Here is a 24228-nt window from a genome sequence, read left to right on the forward strand (position 1 = left end):
GCATGGAGCTGTCAACTCCTGTGATAACAATGCCTTGAAGAGGAATACCTCTTGAAGGACCTTGCTTCTAGAGCTAACTTAAAAAAAAAGTGGTACATTCTAAAATAACAATAAAAACCATAGTAGTACATAAATCAGTAATGCAGTCATTTAATTATCAAATATTATGTACTGTACATAATTATATGTGCTATACTTTTATATGACTGGCAGTAGAGTATGTTTATGCCATCACCACCACAAACATGTAAGTAATGCATTGCACTACGACATTATGACAACTATGATGTCACAAGGCCGTAGGAATTTTGTCAACTCCATTATAAACTTACAGGGCCACTGTCACATATGTGGTCCACTGTTGAATAAACACTGTTAAGTAACACCTAACTGTATAGTATGTCAGGAGATGATAAATACTGTGGAAAAAAATAAAAGGGTGCTATGGATTGAACTGCATACCCCTAAATTCATATGCTGAAACCCTACCTCCCAGTGTGATTGTATTTGGAGATTTATTTGGAGATGGTTTAGGTTATGATGGTAGAGCCTTAAATGGGATTAGTGCCCTCATAAGAGACACAAGAGCTCTCTCTCTCTCTCTCTGTGACTCCTTCTCTCCCTCAGAGCACAAAGAAGACATCATGTGAACACACACTGGGACAGTTCTCGTCATCTACAAGCCCAGGGAAGAGGCTCAGAATAAAATCTACCTCATGGGCAGTTTGATCTTGGATTTCCCAGCCTCCAGAACTGTAAGAAATAAATTTCGGTTGTTTCTGGCTGCATTTTTGTTATGGTAACCCGAGCTGATTGAGAGTTAACGGGACAGGGTGATGTGGAGAGACTATCCCCTGTTAGTCAGAGTGGCCTGGCGAGGCGGAGGTGTTTGAGCAGAATATTAAAGAAGTGAGGGAGTAGGCCACGTGGAAATGTGGAGGAAGAGCACTCGGAACAGAGAGAGGAGCAAGTACAAAGGCCCTGAGGAGACAGCAGGTTTGCAATGCTACTGAGGCCAGAGGTGAGGAGACAAAGGGGAGAATGTCAGCAGGTAGAGGAGAGGAGAGCCAGGGCCCAGGTCACCCAGGCCCCACAGGCCACAATAAGGGCCTATTTTACTCTGAGTGTCATGGGAAGGCTGAGGGGGTGAGGAAGGGGTGGTCAGGTGGCTACTGTATGGTGTACATACAGTACACCAGGTGACCTGATGGATCCCAGATCAGGACAGCAGTAGAGGCAGTGAGACACCCAAAGGATTTCTTAGTGGACTGGGCCTAGGGTTTACCAAAAAGAATAACCAGGAGGAGACCACTGGGTACAGTGAGATGTCATTTACCAAGATAGCAAAGACTGGAGAAGCACGTCTAGGCGTTAAGTCCGAGGCATTTTAAGTGGGACTTGTCTATCGGGCCTCTTAGTGGAGATGTTTAATAAACAGATATAGAGTCTGGAGTTCAGGGGACAGGTTGGGACTGAAATAATAAACTTGGAGTCTAGAGTATAGAGATGGTATGTAAAGCCCAGACACTAGATGCAACAATGTAGGGAGTGAATATAAAAAAGCAGAGGCACAGGATTGAGTGCTAGGGCTTTCCAATATTTAGAGGGTGGGGTGTTGAGGAGGACACAAAAAAGACAGAAGGAGCATCCAGCAAAAGAGGAGACAAACTGGGAGAGTATTACATGCCAAGCGCAAAGTGTATCTCAGGAACGAACAACTGACTGTGTCGAATGCTAAGAGGGCAAGGAAGATGAAGGGGAGAATGGTAAGTGGCTTTAGCACTGTTGTGCTCACTGGTCACTGTGACAGGTGTGGCTGGGGGAAAAGTCCTACTGGAGCAGGTTCAAGAGACTTGAAAAGTAGACAACAGAGACGACTCTTTCAAGGAATTTTACTGTAAAGGGAAGCCAAAAAGCAGGTTGAAAATAAAAGTAGAGTGATGGGGGGAACATGAATTTATCCAAATATTGATGGGTTTGCTTTCGGAAAACGAGGGACCAATTCAGGTGCAACATCACATTTGTACGACACTTTCAGTCTGTCTTTCACATAGTTGGCTCCTGTAGTGCATTTATTACTAAATATTTTTAGATAAGGAAACAAACTTCAGATGAGTTAAGTAACTAACTTAAGGTAGAGGGAACCAGAGGTGGAAGCTGTGCCCTCACATCCTGAACTAGAGTGGTGCACTGGAAAGGCTGTAGGTTTACAGTTTGGCTAAATGAAATGCTGCATGTTGCAAAACTTCAGAAAGAGCTATAACAAATTTGGTTATTATTTCCACTTCAAAAATTCCTAAACCTTCTCAGAGACGATACTGTTTCTCATAAGTGTTGCTTTGCAGGCCAAGGCACATTGAAGAATCTCACCTTTTCAGCAAAGATGGGGTTTCCTGATAAGTGGCTCAAGTGCATAAACTCCAAATGCAGGGTTCCAAATTCTGCCAGAATACTGCTGCCTCCAGAGGCCCAGGGCCAGTTCCTTCCAATACCACTAAAGAAGAGATGACATCGAAGAGTTATGGGTCAGACTAACTCCGTTTTTCACTATCTAAATAGCAGACATGAAATAGACAGCTTTTAAAAAAAGGCATCCTAGCTAATAGACCACTCTAGATATTATAAAACCAAGCACTGTCTTCTTTGGCTACCAGTTTTAGGGTTTGTCTCCTATCTCCAAATTGAAAATTACTGTTGACTTAATTTAGAAAAAAGCTGCTGAGTACTTGCTGTTGGTGAACACGCAAATCTTTTGGAAAATACAGGTGCTATATAGATGCATAACCATTCCACATAGAATATAAAAGAAAATCTGACCAAAACACTCCCACCATGCCCAAATGCCACATAAAGCTCTTCAACATTTTAATTTCAGCCTAAGAGACCAAGGAATTTTGGACATTCACATTATATACAAAATTTTATGTGGATAGAAGATAAATTTCAAAGATTCACTAATTATACACTCACTTCATCCCTCTCCAAATCTTCCTGCATTTACCAGACTTCCTTTCTTACGTGTATCTTCACACTATTTTATCTTTTTCTAAGCATATTACCTAAGGTGCTAACTCATTCTGTACTCTATATAACCTATGATCAAGAATCTCAACAAAATTTTGTTATAAAAATCTGGAAAGGTGAAAGCCATGAGCTTCAGAAATTATTGCTTCATGGCCTTTCTTGGAGAAATGCTTTTTTAAAAAACTAGGCCTTTTAAAAAAGTTATAAATGTACATACATACAAATACACATAAAGTGACTCCTGAGACATGGCAGTACTCTTGGGTGCAGTTTATTTCTGGAGAGCCACTTAACACTTCAAGAAAGATGTGGTAATTCAAAAGAATAAAGTTCATTATTCTCCTAATAAATTCCCTTTCTGATAGCTAAAATCCTACACTTTTAGTTTAGATGCACATTTAGTGCATGCCTACTATTTGCTAGGACTATACATGGCATTGGGTTACAAGCATGGTTATGATAATCAATCACTTTTTCTCAAAGACCTAATAGTGCAATGACAGAACAAGAACTAAGCATAAATAGTTCCAATCACATATGATGAATGCCGAGATAAATGTGTGAAGAGTTCTCTGAGCATCTAAAGCTGGGACACACAATCCAGCGTGGTGGGGATGGATCACAAAAGACTTCTTCAAGGAAGAGACTCCTGAGTTGATTCTTGAAGGGTAAGTACGAGTTGGTGAGGAAAAAATGATGAGAATCTGGGCAAGGGAGAACACACGAGCAGAGGGGCTGGCCAGGAACCAGAGGCAGCTCTTACACTGCAGAATGGAGGAAAGGGAGGTTGGTGGGAGAGAAGGCTGGAAGGACAGGCTGGAGCCAGGTCTTAACGGCTTGTGGAATTCTTGCTTTCCTCTCTTTCTAAGGTAGACCCCATCAAAATGCTGCTCTTGGTGTCCACCCCCACTTTGTTTTTTGCCATGTATCAGTCACAGCTCTGGGTAAACCCTTTCAGTCCTGTCCTGGCATCTGCTGCCAGGCTGCTGAGGAAGAGAGAAACCATGAGGATTACTGGCACTTGCAGTCCTGGGCTCGCCTCACTCTCACTTCCTGCTCCTTTCTACAGCAAAACCTAGAGTTTCCTCCAAAACACTGATATACAGTACATCTAAGAAAAAGTAAAGAGAAATAAGACACAGAGATCTGAAAATGATATATTCATTTATTTTACAAAATGCCCTAAATTTATTAGGCTCTGGGAATATGAGTCAGGTTTTATTTTCATAGTTGGCTTATAAAAAAGAATTTCCAATCATCCAAATAGGATAAATAGCTACTTTCAAAGTTTACTAACATATGGCAAATGCACATGGTAATTGGTCATTAACTAGTTGTCATGACATATCACTGTTTTATTCCAATCACTCCATCACTGACTAACGTCAATAAGCCTATTTAGCAAAACTACAAATTTCTGTGGTCTGGAGAAATATTAAAAACAAAGCTGCGACATAAGGCAATATCAGGGTAAGAGGAGATGATGACTTTATCCTGGAAAAGAAAGAGAACACAGTGTTGAGGAAGCCCAGCCCGCCTTCCAGATCTTCAGGGACTGGTTAAGTTTGGGGATTAGAGCATGTGGTAGCACACTCAGATGAGAAAGTTAAGCAATATATATGTACTAAATGAAACCTCAAATTACTTTGTATCCATGTATTTGTTCTCTGCCATCAATGTGGTGAATCGAGAAAAATCCAGAGATATACTGGAAAAGCATTCAATATGTTTAGAAACATTTCTTAACATTTAATTTAAAAAGGGTTAAATTTATCCTTCCTCCCTCTTTGTACACATTCATATCAGAAGGAAAATGGTACTCTTTTCTGTCACCACCCCCCAACCCCCAACCACGGAAGCAAGAACATTAAAATCACTAGCAGAGGAAATGTTATGCTAATAGAAAGAAAACTGGATTTAGAATATAAAGTATGTTCATATGAAAGGACATCTTTGGTTACCATTCATTCAGTCTGCAGAATTAATGTATTTCAGTTAGATTACTTATGAGATCAACGGTTCTACTGGCTCTTTATAAGTCAGGGAAGGGGTTCAAGAAATTAGAGATGGCACAACTATAGACATTAGATGAGGACATGGGGCACACATCTATCTACCACATGCCGCCACAGCTGAAATGTGTCTGTGTGTCTCAGAGAAATGGCTGCCTCCTGTCTTGCATAGCAAGCATGTAAGCTTTGGTCACTCACAGATTGAGGGAGATGAACTGAATGATTTCTAAAGTCATTTTTGTCTTTTAAATTCTATAAATCTACTGAGGAATCTATGTGTTTATAAGGCTTTAATGTTTAAAATGATGTATGGACATGGGCATTTGACACTCAAATGGGGGGGTTGGTGACAAAGGGAAATGAGGCCAGAGTAAGAGTTCAGCTCCCTTGGTCTGGTGGAGAGGGGGTCACAGTGTCTCGGGCATTCCCGGTTACCAAAGGTGAGGCTGGGCCAAAAACGAATTTTATCTATGGCAGTGGGAGATTTAAAATGTCTCTAACTTCAGTTCCATTATGACAGTATTTTAAAGACAGCTATGGTGTTCTTTATCTGGTCTATTTTATAAAAACTAATAATATTTAGAAAAATATTTTAAAGATAAAATAATAATTTGTGTTCAGAAACCATTAGTTCCATAAGACAGGCATGAAAGGAAAAGATATTTAAATATTACCAATCTTGTTACAATGACTACATTTCAAGCCAAGACGACAAGTTGGCCAGTGGAAATTTATACACAAAAAGGCAATAAATGTGGTCTGGGGAGCTGCCAAGTGTTTGGTTCAAAGGATTCTGCAGCAGAACTTCCAACTTCTACATCACTCTAATTATTTATTTCTGTTTCTTCCAATTCCTACTTCTTCCATTTTAAATTGGAGTATTACTTAATGTATATGTTTCAATTTTTAAATTTTCAGTATTCTATAAAGGTAATAAATATTTAAAAAGAAATATATCACAACTAAAATAATAGATTTTGGCAACTATAATTAGAAACATCTCTTTAAAGGAATTGAGTCACTATGATCTTTTGAAAGTGTGGAATGCTTTTGTTGCTTTGGAGGCTATAATTTGAATGTAGTTTATTAACTGTGGTAATATATTTCATCCTACTTTACTCAAAAACAAGAAGGCATAATTATTTGCAGACCTCAGAGCTCTGATAGCAATGGGCTTTATGTGCTTTTCCTCCTGTCTTCTGGGAATGGTTAATAGGGCCGGAGGAAGGAACCACAGTACTAATGGTGCTAGTCTATTCATATCTGAATCCTATGGGAGAGATGCTAACTCTTTTCCTAGAGCCTGTAATGATTCAACTAGTTGGAGGATTGCTCTGGATTGATAGTGTATTCTTTCAAAATAATCTTAAATTAAGGTAACTCAAGGTACAGGTTGCTGTGTGTGATGCATCATTCCAGTAATCCCAGCACTTTGGGAAGCTGAGGCAGCCAGCCCACTTGGGTTCAGGAGTTCGAGACCAGCCTGGGCAACATGGTGAGATCCCATCTCTACAAAAAATACAAAAATTAGCTGGGCATGGTGGCGTGCACCTGTAGTCCCAGCTACCTGGGAAGTGGAGGCAGGAGGATCACTTGAGCCTGGGAGACGGAGGTTGCAGTGAGCTGATTGCCACCGCACTCTAGCCAGGGTGATAGAGTAAGACCCCGTCTCAAAAAAAAAAAAAAAAAAAAAAAAAGGTATAGGTTACAGTGACTGTCCCGATACAATTTGGATCATTAACAAATATATTTGGCTACCTATTATCATCAAATGTACCAGATAATTTATAGAACTGAAGCAATTCTAAAAATTGCCAGATGAATATATAAACAAAGCATTAAATAGTTATAAAGTCTTGATTAGCTATGACTTTCGATTTATTCTTCCTCACTGCTTGCTATTTTATGCAAAATGGGAAATGAACCAAAAATAATTTTCTTGAGAATTCTGGTTTGAATAATGTCTGAGCTGTAAACAAACTTCATTCAAGTTCATAGTCCAGAATATAGCTGACTCCTTGGGGTTATACAGTTATCAATTTTTGGAAGAAAAATACTCCCTCACATCCCATACAATTATTGCAAAGGCTCAGTCATGTATGCAAACAGAATGGCAAACAGGGATATTTAATTCAAAAGAGCAGATAATCCAACATTATTCCTTTTGGATTTTAGCACAGATTGGGAAAGAATAATCAGAAATTTCATCAACGATTGCGTCATTTAGCTGTATTCTCAAAGTGAATTGATTTTTAGATAAAGCAATTTGGGCTTCACTTACAAACGCGTCCTTCCTGAAAAGGTTTGCACAGTGCTGATCTTTCAAATTTACACTCTTAAGACCTCACTAAGACCTGGAATAACAATTCCAGGGGACTGGCATTCTAAGACTAGCCACGATTCTATTGCAGCTTGCAGAAACTGACTGTGGAGGACTATTTCCCAATGACTATCCCTCTGGGGAAAGGTGGCTAATACAGGGCAGCTATTTACTGAATTAACCCATAAACCCCAGCTTCCTGCTTTCAAACAGCAGCAGGGTAAATCTCCACACAACTTTTTAACTAAGGGCCAAAATAATGTTTAAAATTAGTCATATCTTGCTCCATCTCATCATGGGTAGCTGTTTTAGACAAAGCTGAAACTGAAGATGTAACAATTTAGTTTACTCTGACTCTCAGTACTGCTGTTCTTACATCTGACTATCTTGGGCTGTGCGGGAAGACGGGGGTTATGAAGACAAAGATGGCGAGAGGCACTCTCTGATTCCACAAATAACCTGCTCCTGAGAGGTTCAAAGATGCCATATTTCTCGTTCCCATCTATCTTTTGGGTAAGATCTCCTTGCTAACTTCTATCAACAAATTGCAGATAAGTCGAGTGCAGTTTCTGTCCAGTTACTGGGCAAGTTGGGATATTCTATCAATAGCTTCAGAGAACACCACCAAAAAGGCGAGCAGAACTGATGAAAAAGCAGTTTGGTGTATTTAGATGGGCATGCATATACACCACTTAAAAAAAAATCAGTCCTACATGCTGCTTTAAATATATACTGCATTTTTCACAAACATTTTCCATGCCAATCAACGTACATCATTATTGCTGTTGAGTGCATACTATCTGACTAAACAGATACATTATTTAAAAAAATTTTCCAAGGATATATTCCGATGTATTTAAACTCACTGCAGCACTGGACACTGAAGCTAATTTATTTTTATGTTTTTGCCACTATAAACAATTCAGTGGTGTCTAGTTTCTTTTTTTTTTCATTCCTGTCATGTTTATGAATCATTTCTTTTTAAAGCTAACTTATTTTCAGACAAAAATGTCTACAAAGATGCCAGCTGGAAGATGTCAGTTTAATTATCTAAACTGATAATGAGGAAGGACTTGGGAATGTGTATTAGAGACATAAACATCCACTACTTACAGAGCTATTTCTCTTTCCAGTGTGGGCCAATGATATCCCACCTCATATGGTAGCCTCCATAGCCCTTGGGATATTGCACATCCACCTGTTGTAAATCATCATATTGAGTCTTTTTAAAACTGGGGAGGAGAAATCTACACACAATCATTTATATCAAGATATTTTTCCAATAAGCTTCAAGTTGGAATAGAAGCATAGTATATTCCATCTTCGGAAATAATAATATATGAAGTTAGTTTGCCAAACATCTCTTAAAATTTCCCCTTACTTTGATTTTAGATACAACTGTTCCATCACTGTAAGAGTTAAACACATATTTTCATTTCAAGACAGTACTTAAGACACTAACACCATAGTGAAATTTGGCTATGTTTTCCATCTCTGTCTTTCATTCTATGGGTCTGTGGATCATCTATGGCTTAAGACACATGAAATCAGTACAGACTTCAGGCTTTTAGCAACTCTCCAAATTCTGTCCTATGGTCTCTTACTGTAGCCAGTGTGGCCAGTATTACTCGCTTCTCCTAGTTTCTAAGATCATCAGCAACAGATACCTGTGCATCATGCACATGTTTTATCCCAAAGTCTACAGCAGTGCCAAGAAAACAGCAGTGCTCAATACATGCTTAATTTAATAAAACCGAAAAGCAAAAACAAAGAGGTTGTGTCATTGGCTCCCACCCTAAACTTACATCTAGATAATCTAATCCCATATTTAGTGTCACCACATACATGCCCCTCTTATAGCCAATTTAAGGAAAACTTCCTCTTCCAGGCTGATCCCATGATTTACTATCACAAATTTGCAATGGTCTGAAGTGACTTCTAAGAGTCAAGAAAAGGTGAAATGAGGAAAATAACAACAGGGTGGTAACTTCTTATGAAGGCTTAAATTTTATTCAATTTAAATGATTGTCTTTTATTCTGAATCTCTGTCCTTCCTATTTTTGTGATGTTAAGCTTATCTTTTTTTTTTTAAATGAAATAATAGTAGGAATTTTTTTTTTTTTTTTGAGATGGAGTCTTGCTCTGTCACCCAGGCTGGAGTGCAGTGGTGCGATCACGGCTCACTGCAACCTCCACCTCCCAGGTTCAAGCAATTCTCCTGCCTCAGCCTCCTGAGTAGCTGGGATACAGGTGCCCACCACCATGCCTGGCTAATTTTTTGTATTTTTAGCAGAGACGGGGTTTCACCATGTTAGCCAGGATGGTCTCGATCTCCCGACCTCATGATCTGCTCACCTCGGCCTCCCAAAGTGCTGGGGGGGTGGGGATTACAGGTGTGAGCCACTGTGCCCGGCCAATAGTAGGTTTTTTTTTTTTTTTTTGGTATACTTTTTAAATGAAATAAAAACATTGGTAACCTAAGGCCAATCTCTCAATAATTAGGAAAATTTTTACCTTGCCCATGAAAGCTACAAGTCTGGCACCATTAGTCTCAGGGCCCAGCTGAATTACCAGAGCAATTACTATTGGAAAGAACAGTTCACTATCAATTATACCAAAAGTAATGGTAGTTTTTGGCAGAAATTCTGAGGCATAAAGGCCAATATTAAGTGATTCTGTTCAACAGGTTAAAAAGTAAGCACTTCGGGGATGCATCTTGCCAAACTCAGCAACTTAAGACTGAGCCAGTCAGTCAGTCATAATTTACTGAGTGCTTACTCTATGCCCGTTACCGTGCCATCCAAACACCAAACACCCTAGGAAATATGCTCAGGTTATTTTTGATGACCAAGATATCCTACCCTGAAATGTTGGAGGATTGGGGTCTCAATTGCAACTCAATTAAATTTTGTTCTGGCAGCTGAGTAGAGGAAAAACAGTTTTTGGAAAACCATTTCTGTTCTTCCTCTGGGCATTACTTAGCCAAGATCAAGAGGGTCTAATTAAACTTCTATAAAATAAACTGAACTTCATCTGACTGGTATATGAAACACACTGATATCTTATTACCCATTTCAGCAGATCCTTACTGTAGGTCTTTTCCGGATATTAAACTACTTAGGATTAAATGGAATGGATTCATTCCTTGATGCCTAGTACATTCATTATCACTACACTTCAGAGTGGGTAATCAACTGTTTTAAGGCAGGATCAGTAAAATGGATGCTATTAAGGAACCCACGGGGAGAAAACGGTATTCAAATTCCCAAATGATGAATTAATATGAAGCGAGTTTAGGAAAACAGATGATGTCTAGGTAATCAGGATCAATAATTAGGGTGTAATTTTTAAGCTGCATGAGTTAAGTTTAGATATTTCTCTTCAAATTAAATGCATCTACCCAACCAAAAGAAACCAGACAGTTAATTAAACCATCTTATAATTTAAAATGGTAGCTTTTCTTACTTTTGGTTTTTTTATGAAAGAAGTAATGCACAAATAAAAATGTGCGCATAGCTAGTGATAAAAACAAACAGATTCAGAGATTACTCTCAAACAGATGCTGAAGAATAAAGCTACCAAACTACTTCATTCTCATTTTCCTTCCTTCTGCCTACAACTTATGGTTTGGAGGTTGTTGGATGCTGTGTTATGAAACACTTTGGCATCTAAAATTTTAAAAACATAAAGATTAAAGAAAAAGACAAAAGAATAAAAAGGACAATAAAGAATAAAAAATGAGGAAAACTCAGCAATAAAGATAGATAATCTTTTCAACAGAACATAAACTACTACAACGAAGTCAATGTGTACCCTGTTTTGGTCCTTAGAAACACCTTTATATAAAATATAGTCAGCGTTAAAGGACAATCTGCATATAATCAGCTCTTTGCTGCCTTGCGACATCTTCTGTGTTTCAACTTCTCATGCCGAACTAAAGGCAGAAAAACAATTCTGTTTCTTTTACTACCACCACCGCTCCCTCAAAAAGACAGTTACATAATAGATGCCATTTTATAACTGCTGCATTTGTAATAAGGCAGCGACAAATCCATTTCTAACATATCACGGTAATCCATTATATTTTCCATGAAATAGAAAACAAACAAGGTTTATTACTCAAGAGTTAAAATATTTTCATGTATTGATACTTTCAATTTATGTTTACCTTTAATTTACGTGTTTATACATTTTCAGTGATTAAGATTATATTATTGGATAAATATATTGCAAATGTAATGAAACTCCTAAAAACATTTTTTTTTTTTTTTTAGATGGATTCTTGCTCTGTCAGCCAGGCTGGAGTGCAGTGGCACGATCTTGGCTCACTGCAACCTCCGCCTCTTGGGTTCAAGCAATTCTCCTTCCTCAGCCTCCTGAGTAGCTGGGATTACAGGCGTGCACCACAGCACCTGGCTTAATTTTTGTATTTTTAGTAGAGACGGGGTTTCAACATCTTGGCCAGGCTGGTCTCGAACTCCTGACCTCGTGATCTGCCCGCCTCGGCCTCCCAAAGTGCTGGGATTCCAGGTGTGAGCCACTGCACCCAGCCCTAAAAACCTTTATAAAGTAAGAATAATCAAAATGGGGCTATTTTTCATGCTCTGAACTTCTGGTAGCCTCTTAATAATGATACTAACATTAAAAAATGTTTCAAAGAACAAAGTAACTGGCTGATAGTAAAACTACATATTTTCTAGAAGAAATATTCAAAATATATCAGTGTTGACAGAAATAACTGCAGTTTATAAGTTTTTAAATTGTAAAATGCAAAAAGTAAAAACATCACTATAGTATTTTGTATTTTTGTTTTGTGTTTTTTAGACAGGGTCTCACTCTGTCACCCAAGTTGGAGTGCAGTGGCATGATCTCAGCTCACTGCAGCCTCTTCTTCCTGGGCTCAAGCACTCTTCCCACCTCAGCCTCCTGAGGCGCATACCACCACGGCTGGCTAATTTTTTGTATTTTTGGTATAGACGGGGTTTCACCATGTTACCCAGGCTGGTCTCGAACTTGTGAGCTCAAGTGATCTGCCTGCCTTGGCCTCCCAAAGTGCTGAGATTACAGGCATGAACTACCACACTTGGCCCACTACAGTATTTTGAAACAAATTACCGTCATTATTTTGCCTTTAAGGAAATACTCAGATAAATGAATGCTGACACAAGAAAACTGTTAACTTTTGGAAACTGTATTTTTTAGAAAGCATTATAAAATGCTAAAATAAAAATCTCAGAATAGCATTTTGAAATTAGAGATACTACACTCATAGGTGGGAATTGAACAATGAGAACACATGGACACAGGAAGGGGAACATCACACACTGAGGCCTGTTGTGGGGTGGGGGGAAGGGGGAAGGATAGCATTAGGAGATATACCTAATGTTAAATGACGAGTTAATGGGTGCAGCACACCAACATGGCACATGTATACATATGTAACAAACCTGCATGTTGTGTACATGTACCTTAAAACTTAAAGTATAAAAAGAAAAAAAAACAAAAAACGGAAATTAGAGATACTAATCATTCTCATTTTATCTTTAAGGAAAAGGAAGAAAGAAAATAAAAACCTTTCTTCTTTATGTTCTGCTAATGGATTCTGGGCTTTACATGGCATCAAGCATACAGTATGAGGTAAATGGCAAAGGATACAGAAAAGTTTATGTAATAATTAGGCCCAAAACTCTCACTTCTAGGGAATCATTAGGGTTAGAGACTGGTAATGTGATAAGAGTCTCTACGAGATAGATGAATCTGAAACAGCAGGAGAGAGGCTGAACTTCAGACTGTTTATACTAGACTAATACCAGACTTTTCCAGATAGATCTGGTGTGAAATGAACTGTTGAGAAATAAAGCAATGAGCCAGTGGGAAGATTCCACAGTTTATAGATTGGGTCTACACTTGGCACAAAATATATCTTATGGTTGGGATGAGTTCCTTCTTTTTCCTTGAATGTCAATTTAAGTATAATAACAATATTTTTTGGGCTATTTTTCTCTTTACTCAAAATGAAAATGTTTTCTTGGATCCCAAGGGGGAAAACAGATATTCTTAGAATTTAAGATTACTTATTTCAGTTAACAGTGGAATGCCAATGTGAAAAATGGCAAAACTGTCTTGTAATGTGTGACGTGCAAAATAGAAAATAAAACAGGTTGATGTGATGGAGTCTGATGAGAAGCTTCTTTAGACTGGCTTGTTGTGAAGAACATGTAGAAGCAGAGATCTTCAAGGTGAGACCAGAAACGATCGAATGAACCTGCCAGTGAAGACCTGGGAGTGGCTCTTACAAGTGTCCTAAGTTAGGCATGAGTCTGCAAAGTGTGAAAACAGAAGCTTGGCTGGTGTAGCTGACAGTCAGTGAGGGGACTCCAGTGCCAGGGCCTCTGGAGAGCTGATGCAGGGGCAGATTACACAGGGACATTAGGCCAGATCAAGCGTTTCAATTTATTCTAAGTGCAGTGGAAAAGCATTCCAGGCTTTTAAACAGGGGATGATAAAGTCTGATTCACATTTCTAAAGTTCACTCTGGATACTGTGGGAAGAATAGGTTACATAAAAGGAAGAGTGTAGGCAAGCAAGCAAATGATTGTATAGGCAAAAGGCAGATCGTTGGTGGCCTGGCCTGGGTGCTGATAGTAGAGATGGACTGACGTGGAGGAACTGGAGTGATGTTCGGGAGGTAAGAGTTGTCAGGAAGAATTGGATTTGGGGATAAGGGAAGACAGGATCAAAGATGACTTCTAGTTTGCTAGCTCTAGCAGCTGGGTAAGTACTGACAGCATTTAAGACGGGGAAGAGTGAAGTAGGAGCAGGTGTGGTAAAGACAAGCATGCGTTCTCTTTTCAGAGTTTGCTATAATAACTATCACCCACAATTACAAGGAAAAAGCCAAACTCAAGCATTTTAATTTTCCTTTTTTAGTTATTTATAAAGATCAATTTGTTCAATTTGAGGAACATTTTTTCTGCAATGGCTTTTCTGAAATCATTAAAAAGTATAACAATAACATACATATGGCAAAAAATGGAAAAGAAACAAAAGATTATGTAACAGAAATGAATCTGCCACATACTCCAGATCCCACTGTCATTTCTCAGAGTAAACGTCAACGATGTAATGAAATCTCTTCCAAAATTTCCTAGTGCACAGTCATGTAATGAAGAGTCAAAATAATAAAAAAAAAAACCCAACAACAACAAAAAAAACAAATGGAAGTATACCATACATGTTGTTGTATACTGTGTTTGCTGAAAACAGAAAGTATCCTGGTGCTCTGCCTAATTACAGCTGCACAGTATTCTGTGGATGTACAGTAGTTACTTATTCAACATTTTTCTTTTGCTTCAAGTTTTGCTACGATAAACAATGTTGCACATGCATGGATAGGTCTCCAGGATAAAATCCTACAAGTCTAATTCCAAGTCATAAAGTATGTATTTAAAATTTAATAAACATTACCCAATTGCCTTCCAAAGAGTATGTCCTAATACACATTCCCTCTTAATGGGCATGAGAATGGTCTAGTTGCTCACTAACTGGGCATTTATCAAACTTTTAAAACTTGGTCAAACTTTTAGGTTAAAAGTAACATCTTAATGCTGCTTTAACTTGCATTTATTTAATGATAAGCTTCCAGTGTTGAATGGCAAATTGAATTTTTTTTGTTTTGTTTTGTTTTTTAAATGGAGTATTGCTCTGTCGCCAGGCTGGAGTGCAGTGGCCCAGTTTTGGCTCACTGCAATCTCCCCCTCCCAGGTTCAAGCAATTCCCCTGCCTCAGCCTCCTGAGTAGCTGAGACTACAGGCATGCACCACCACGCCTGGCTAATTTTTTGTATTTTAGTGGAAACAGGGTTTCACCATGTTGGCCAGGATGGTCTCAATCTCCTGACATCATGATCTGCCTGCCTTGGCCTCCCAAAGGCGTGAGCCACTGTGCTCGGCAGCAAATGGAATTCTTTTTCTGAGAAGTACACCTGTTTATGAATGTCTCATTTACATATTGAGTGTTACTCCCTCTTTCACTTCTATTATGCTTTATAATTAAAAAAAATTACACAAGTAATGCATACTCATTGTAATGAGTGAAATAATGTAAAGATGATAGAGAAAAATCTAACACTGTATCCCTACCCCATTGCAATTCCTCCTGCGCCTCCAACCTGCCAATCCTAGTTCACCAATGTTATCCATCCACATGCACACACATATATGGATATCTAGAAAGGGAGTTCGTTGTTTTTCTAATAAATAGGATTACATTGTATACATTACTTAGCAACATGCCTGTTTCAATTAGTAGTAGCTCATCACAGACACTTTTCTAGGATAATTTTTAACAGCTGCATAGTTACATTCCATAAGTGAAGAATCACATTTCATTAAACCAATCCTCTATTGACAAACAGGTAGACATCTCCTAATTTTTAAAAATTCTACAATCATGCCACATTAGCCACCAGTGGTCATCCTAATGGTTTTAGAAAGAGCTTTTTATATATTAAGAAAACTTGCCTTTTATCCGTCCTATGTTTTGTAATTTTTTTTCTTGATTTGTCGTCTTTTGATTTTAGTCATGTTTTGGGTTATACTAATTTTCATTTGATAAAAATTTTCAATTTTTCCCCATATGTGTTCTGGGTTCTGTACTCTATTTAGAAAGCTTTCTCCTCTCACCTAAGATTATGTTTAAAAGACCCTAAAAATCTGTACAATAACTTATTTTTTCCTAATTAGGTTCAGGAGAGAAAGTTATAGTAGTATATACAGTATGTAAAGTTTACTGTTTTAAGCTATAAATATTTTTGTTTTTCACATCAGATAACACATTGTATTAGGCTCACCTCTACAATATCTTAGCTAATTATCGCTATCGAATATTAAACCACCGAAGATCCTCAAATAAGGTCTTTTCAATGTCCTTTACTTATAACATCGATAAAAAAAAAAAAAACAAAACAAACTTGATTCCAGGCTGGGGCCACTGCCTGTACAGAGTTTGCATGTTGTCTCATGTCTGCATGGGTTTTGAGTACTCCAGCTTTTCTCCCACATCTCAAAGCTGTGCAGGTTAGGTGAATTGGCATGTCTACATGGTCCTAGTCTGAATGAATGAATGAATATGTATGTATGAATGCACCCCATGCTGGGATGGCGTACTGGCCAGAGCTGGTTCACACCTGGCACCCTGAGCTGCCAAGGTAGGCTCTGGCAACCAGCAACCTTGAACTGGAATAACTGGGTAAATAATTATCTGTTTTTTTTTTAATTAATCTTTCTTAAATGTTAAGTATAGCTCATATGTACTTCAATGTTTAATATTAGAAATGCTTTGATCTTTAGAAGTTTGGTGATGTTTTTGTGACCATGAATGTGCTGTAGAAACTTAACCCTTGTTTATAACAATTAGCCAAGGGTAAAACTGGTTTGGTTATATGTCATTTTGCTTAAAGCTGCAGTTTCAAAGAACCTGCTGATGACATTAAGTGAGGACTTACTGTATTCTGAAATTAATTTTCACTTTGGCATTTCTTTCTCTTTTCCCATCTTACTGCAAAATTTCACTGATTTATTTTTTCTTTATAGAGATTTAGTGTTTTCATCAATATTTCTCCATAAAGAGAAGGGAAAATCATTGCATTTAAACAACAGAGAACATTTTATCCAGAGGAGTTTTGACAATAGAGAGACTAAAGGTAAATTAGGGAATGGGTCAGATAATCATTAAGCAGCATTTATGCACTTAGAGAATTTTCAGGTGTTATCTTGGGCATGTCCCTTCAAGTCTTTGACAGCAATTTCCTGATCTATAAAACAAAGTAACACTTACCTACCCCACCTTATAGAGTTTTAGTGGGATCAAATGGAATAATACACACGAAAATGCTTTGAAACTACAGGGATTAGTCCAGCAAAACATTTTTATCTTTTTGGATTAAGCAACTGACATTTAGCTAACCAAAAGAGATCTGTTTTTGTTTTTTTTTCCCTTCAATTTTAGACATCTACTCAAAAAAAAAAAAAAAATTCACCAAATGTTCACTTGGAGATAGAATTGTAACACAAGTAGTAATGAAACAATGTTAGGTATTCCCAAAATTTAAAAGTGTAACAAATTGCTACTGTTAACAGCCAACTTTCTTAAAGCAATGTAATTGCTACACAACTACCAAATATGTAGCATTTTAAGAAAGCTCTTACATGTCATACGTCTTCTAGAAAAAGGTAATAAAAGTATTTCTAATAGTAAGAGACAGCCACAGACATCAATGACACATTATACAACTTAGTAAGAAAAGCTAGGAAAATCTTGTCTGGTGATTTTTTTTTTTTTTTCCTCAAAGGAATATCTTGCAGGTGGCTAAGTAATCAACTATGAGTTCTTACAGAATCATCATTTAAAAAATCCATACACTTTTGAATATCCACATGCACAGGAAATTAATAAAAGTTATTCTCTTTATTCCATCATAAGAGGACTTTTACCACAATCTTCATTTTAGAATGATTTTCAAAAGACTACCATAGAAACCTTTCTTCTGCCAAAACTTGTTCATTACGACAACTACTTTACTATGGACAATATATAAGGTTTGTAAAGGACATCATGATATTTGGAGTTGCTGATCCAATCACCAGTGAACCCACTGGTAAAATGCAATAGAAAATTTAAAGCTTAATTCCAAGAGGTAAAAACTTGATAACACAGGAATTTATTTTACTTGGTGCGTTTAAAGATACATTGATTAAATTTTAATTTAATTAAACATAACTTTCACGTAGTATCCTTTTATATGTAAAATGGTTTAAGTTTCCTTCTCTTTAGAATGACTTGTAAACAAATAAGGCAATGCATATAACCAATGTTAAACTTCTAGCCCTTCATACTTACTGGTAATCCACATTAAAAAAATAAACAGGCACCTTCTTTAAATGAGGACACTACAAGTAAGAGTTGTTTATGTAATTCAATTAATCACCACAACAACCTCGTAGATGGTAGGGTATTACCGTTTAGCAAAGGAAACTGGGACTCTACAAGGTTAAGTGACTTGCTCCAGTTATTAAGTGGCAAGGGTGGGTGGGTTTCCACACCAGGTCTGACTAGTTTAACAATGTGTGCTCTGCTTTTTTCAGATACTACAGGATGTCATTTTTCATATAAATACTTCTATATAGGTTAGCAGTTAAATTAGCCAATTTCCTGAGCCAAGGAGAGCAAAGGAAATTTATTAGCACTGAAAATTGAGATATTACCAATCTATATTTATTTGAAACAACACGGCATTAAAAAAACCCAATATGTACAAAACTGACTCATAATATACTTTTTTCTTTAAAAGTCCCCAGTGAAAACATGTTATAAGAAGACAATAAAAGAAAAACAATGCTGACATGTTGTAACAAAGAAAAAGAAGACCAATTTTTTAATACCCCCGAAGCAAATTCTAAATGTATTATCAGCAGGTCAACAACAGTTACAAGCCCAGTGCTTTAGCATTATCTGAAAAAATTTCTGAGCATAAAATAAATTTTTCTATTTTTTTAGGCTCCAATCTTTAATGACAATATTCTCTCTTTCAATATGTAATTTTTATTAGATAATAAAATGTTACAAAATATTAAAAAGCATAAAAAAGTAACCACAAATTTTACTTCCAATTCCTGCCCCATCCACACTTTTCCTATTCCCTCTCCACAGATAACCACTGTTACTTGTTTCTTCAATCGCATTTTAAAGATAATTTTTGCATATACTGACAAATATGAATAGATATCTTCCTCATGTTACTTAATACTAGCAAACTAAACATACCATTAAGATCATATTCTTGTTTTGTGTCTAGAATATTCAGAGACCCGTTTTCTTTTCTTTTTTTTTTTTTTCGAGACAGAGTCTCATTTCTGTCACCCAGGCTGGACTGCAGTGGCACAATCTTGGCTCACTGCAACCTCTGCCTCCTGGGTTCAAGCAATTCTCATGCCGTAGCCTCCCCAATACAAAAAAATACAGGTAATTTTTGTATTTTTAGTAGAGACAGGGTTTCACCATGTTGGCCAGGCTGGTCTCAAACTCCTGACCTCAAGTAATCTACCCACCTTGGCCTCCCAAAGTGCTGGGATTATAGGTGTGAGCCACTGCGCCCGGCCTCAGAGACCTATTTTCCAAAACTTTATTTTTAATGAAAAATGTCAAATATATGAAAAAGTAACAGCAAGAGTGAGATAAACACTTAAATTTACTCATATACCCACCACTTAGATTTAACAAATATTAGTAATTATTTTGTTGTAGTGGCTTCACCTATCTATATATAAGCATAATATTCTTTCTCCATATTAATATACTTTTGGGAAATTATTTTGAAGAAGTCACAGATATCAATTCACTAAATATTTTACTATGCATCTCCAAAGAGTAGGGAAATCCTCCTTTATGACCACAATACCATATGGCAACAAAGAACATTACAAAGAACAATAATTTCCTCAAATGACCTAGTATGTTGTCCATATTCAAACTTCCCCAACTGACTTCAAAATGTGAAGAGCCATATTTTCCAGAGTTCATTTTTGCTACAGTACTGTTAGCATAAGATAAATATTATATTTTGGCTAATATAAAACGTATTACGGATAATACTTTTTAGCTAATAAACACCCTGAAGTGTTTTTTATTTTGGTTGTTGTTATTATAGTATCTTTCATCTTTTTTTTTTAAGGATTTTTTTTTTTTTTTGAGACAGGATCTTATCCTGTTGCTCAGGCTGGACTGCAGTGGTGTGGTCATGGCTTACTGTAGCCTTGACCTCTTGGGCTCAAGGAATCCTCCTACCTCAGCCTCCCAAGTAGCTGGGACTACAGGCGTATGCCACCATGGCTGGCTAATTTTTTAAGTTTTTATAGAGACAAGGTCTTGCTATGTTGCCCAGGCTGGTCTCAAACTCCTGAGCTCAAGAGATCCTCCTGCCAAAGCCTCCCAAAGTGCTGGGATTACAGGCATGAGCCACTATGCCCGGTCCACCTTTCATCTTTACAAAACAATGACAACACAAAATGATCTTGATTTCATTTTCACATTAGCACAGGGAATCTTCACCATGACTAGTTTTCTACAGTTTGAAAAATGCACAAAATTGCCTTTAAAATGTTATTTATATAATCACAGCTGAAATCCTGGGCAGAGTTTGGGAGTGAGGAGAAAAATCCAGCTTCTCTGGTGGCAGAATCTCTCTTCTCCTTGCCCCATAATCTCTCTCCTTCCTGACCTTGCCACTGGGATTCCATTTGGTACTCCCATTTTGTTATTCAAAAGGGAAGGGAAATTTGTTGTACTGATGGTTGCACAACTCTGTGAATATACTCAAAACTACTGAATTGAACCTTTTAAATGGATGAATTATATGGTATGTGAATTATATCTCAAAGTGGTTTAAAAAGGGGGGAAGGGAAGAAATAAGAAATAGGAAAAGAATATTTTAGAATGAATATTTAGAATATTCATTCTAAAATATTTTGTGAACAAAATTAGTTCCCTATAGTGGAATTTAAAAATTTTCTGTTTTTGTATTTACTGAAATAACAGTCTAATAATTAAACTAAATAAACTAAAGCTCCTACTCATTCTACTATTTTGGTTACATAACCATATTACAAGTGATATTTTTCTTAATGTAAGCATAGCCTATGCAGTTTATAAAACAATCAGGAATAATTTTTTTGCTTATAAAACAAATCAAATAATTCTTTTAGCAGAAACCAAACACCACCAAATCTCATAAGTTTAAAGTTATCTGACTTAAAAAAAAGTAAGTAACCTTACATTTCATAGGTGGCACTGAAAACTGGCACAACTATTCTGCAGGGATGTTTGGAAAAATGTATCAAATGTATTAATATTCATACTTACTAATTGAATTCATTTCTAGAAATTTGCCCTAAAAATTATAATTTTATCCCCAATAAAACTTATATTCCCAAGTAAAAATGGTTTATACATTATAGTACTAGTTATACTATTATAAAACTGAAAAGAGTTTGGATATCTAAAAACGGGAGACAGGTTAAAAATTACAGCCTATTTAGGAGATCTGATATTATGCAGCTACTAAAGGTCAGAGAATGCTTAATGACAGAAAACTATTGAGGATATTTTAAAAATGGAGGGACTTCTGGCCTCTAGTAATGGTGAAGAAAATTGGTTACCAAATACTCCAGTAATAGCAATTATAAAATCTGGGCATTATATATATATATTATAAAACTCACCTATTTAAAGGCATTAGAAAGTGACCAAAAAGCAGGCACAAACTAACAGAGCATTAACCATTGAAAGACAGCAACAGCAATTCGTAAGAATTTGAGTTAAAGGCTTTTTAAAAAAATCTGATTTTAAAAAATTGCAGTTATATTTTAAGATGGCACAGGACAGAGTTAAAGGCTGGCAGGGTAGCTGAAAGATCAGGGTGGAATCCTGGAAACAAGTAAGCCATAGAAGAGGTGGGACCAAAACACTGGGTATAATCTCTGCTGAAATCCCTGGATGACCACTAAATAAGACATGCTATAAGGGAGACACTGGGGATCACCAAAATAGCTGAGAGAAACCAGAGGGATAGCTACCTTTGAAAGACAGACTGCACTAGACAAGATTTCATGTTTGCTACTTTTATAGACTGAGTACTCCTGAATCCGTGCTCTACTCAGGATGCAGGAAGTGAAATCCTTACTGAAGTGTCAGAAGACAGAGCTTAGCAATGTCTACAAAATTTGCCAAAATCCTTGACTGAATGCTAAATTGCACAGGTACGGAGAAGATCCCCAGGGTGCCAGGTTAAAAACCAACAGCTGGAAATGGAAAGAACTGAGCAGAAATACCAGCTGTCGCACTTGGCAGGGGACACAGTTTATGGTTTGAATCCAAGAGAGTTAATGGCTAGGTAAACAATAACAAAATAATTCTCAGAAGAACGTAATATATCAAAAGCTACTCAACATATCTAAAATATCCAGTTTTTAACACAAAGTTACCAGACATATAAAGAAATAGGAAAACGTGACCCATGCTCAGGAAGAACAACAATGAACAGAAATGGACTCTGAGTGGGTCTAGATGCTGGATTTAGCAATGACTTCAAAGCAACTATTTAAATACATTCAAAGAATTCAAAGAAAATGTGCTAAATAAATGGGCAGAAGAAACAGTAAACTTGAAGATATCACTAAAAATAATTGTATCTGGGGCCGGGTGCAGTGGCTCATGCCTGTAATCCCAGCACTCTGGGAGGCCGAGGTGGACAGATCACAAGGTCAGGAGTTCAAGACCAGCCTGCTCAACATGGTGAAATCCCGTCTCTACTAAAAATACAAAAATTAGCCGGGCATGGTGGTGCACGCCTGTAATCCTAGCTACTCAGGAGGCTGAGGCAGGAGAACTGCTTGAACCCGGGAGGCAGAGGTTGCAGGGAGGCAGATGTTGCAGTGAGCCAAGATCACGCCACTACACTCCAGCCTGGGCAACAGAGCGAGACTCTGTCTCGATAAAAAAAAAATTGTATCTGAAGAATATTCAGAAAAGATTAAATATAAATGAACAGAGCTTTAGAGACTTGTGAAATAACATTTAGGGGTCAAAGAAAAGTATAACTGGAGCCAGGTGCGGTGGCTCACACCTGTAGTCTCAGCTACTTGGGAGGTTGAGGTGGGAGGATCACTTGATTTTGGGCGTTTGAGGCTGAAATGAAGTGCCATTGAACTCTAGCCTGAGTGACAGAGTGAAACCTTGTCTCTTAGAGAGAGAGACAGAGAGAGAAAGAGAAAGAGAAGGAGGAGGAGAAGGAGGAGAAGGAAGAGGAGGAGGAGAAAGGGTAGAAAAAATATCTGAAGAGGTACTGGCTAAAAACTCCAGATTTTGTGAAAGCCATGAATTTACCAATATTAAAAAACCAGCAAACACAAGCAGGATAACTATAACAAGAACCACCCTAGCTATGGACATCAAACTCAAACTTCTGATAGCCAAAGATAATGAGAAAATCTTGAAAGTACCCAGAAAATAAGTAACACATTACATACATGGAAACAATGACAAGATTAATGGCTGACTTCTCAGAAACAATGAACAGCCATAAGACGCAAGAATGGCATCTTCAAAATTTGATAAAAAATCTGAAAACCAATAACCCTTCTTTATATATTTTTTAAACAACAATATATCTGATGAAACTTTTCTTCAAAAGTGAAAGGGAAGTATTTTTGGATTGGCAAAAAATGAGATAATTTGTCACCAGCAAACCTGCTGTAAAAGAAATACTAGAAGAACATATTTAGGCTGCAGGGAATAGCTACAGAGGAAAAAACTAAAGGCATTGAAAATGGCAAATTATGTAGGTAGATATAAAGTACATCTGTCTGCCTATCCATGCATCTATCTGAATTTTTTCGCAAAAGGTAAGATGGTTAAAAAGATCTCTACTATTTTAAAGTTCCTATAATTTACTTGAAATACAATACTAACTCTAAGTAAATTGTAATCCCTAGAGCAGCCATGAGAAAAGAAACTAATATGAAGACAGACAACTAACATGTCTAAAGAGGACTCAAAATGAATACTAAAAATATTTGATTGCCATAACACACACACACACAAAGCACAGGAAAGGAGTGAAAGGAACAGCAGGCAGCATGAGCTTCATCCATGCATCAGTGCCCCTTGCCTTTCACGTTACACAAGGGTGACGCACAGCAGCCTGGGTGGACGCTGCACATGACACTGGCTTGTGTTACAGCTGAGGGAACCCTAATCTTTAAAAGGTGCTGCTAGGAAACATGCCCAATCTTTGTTCCAGAAGGAAACATCATTATT

General features: G+C 37.3%; 1 protein-coding gene and 1 long non-coding RNA gene across 2 annotated transcripts in view; one reads left to right on the forward strand and one right to left on the reverse strand.

Moving 5' to 3' along the window:
* The window catches only part of MAN1A1 (mannosidase alpha class 1A member 1), a 172780-nt gene that overhangs the window by 25187 nt on the left and 123365 nt on the right, over window positions 1-24228 (reverse strand). The window contains exon 7 of the mRNA XM_024929141.5: window positions 2371-2494. Coding sequence (XP_024784909.2) covers window positions 2371-2494 — 124 coding nt within the window. The remainder of the gene's footprint in view (window positions 1-2370; window positions 2495-24228) is intronic.
* The window catches only part of LOC134730515 (uncharacterized), a 32378-nt gene continuing 12532 nt past the window's right edge, over window positions 4383-24228 (forward strand). Inside the window, exon 1 of the long non-coding RNA XR_010112301.1 lies at window positions 4383-14044. This is a non-coding gene — a long non-coding RNA (uncharacterized LOC134730515). The remainder of the gene's footprint in view (window positions 14045-24228) is intronic.

This window comes from Pan paniscus, chromosome 5 (genome assembly GCF_029289425.2).
Source record: "Pan paniscus chromosome 5, NHGRI_mPanPan1-v2.0_pri, whole genome shotgun sequence".
NCBI lineage: Eukaryota > Metazoa > Chordata > Mammalia > Primates > Hominidae > Pan > Pan paniscus.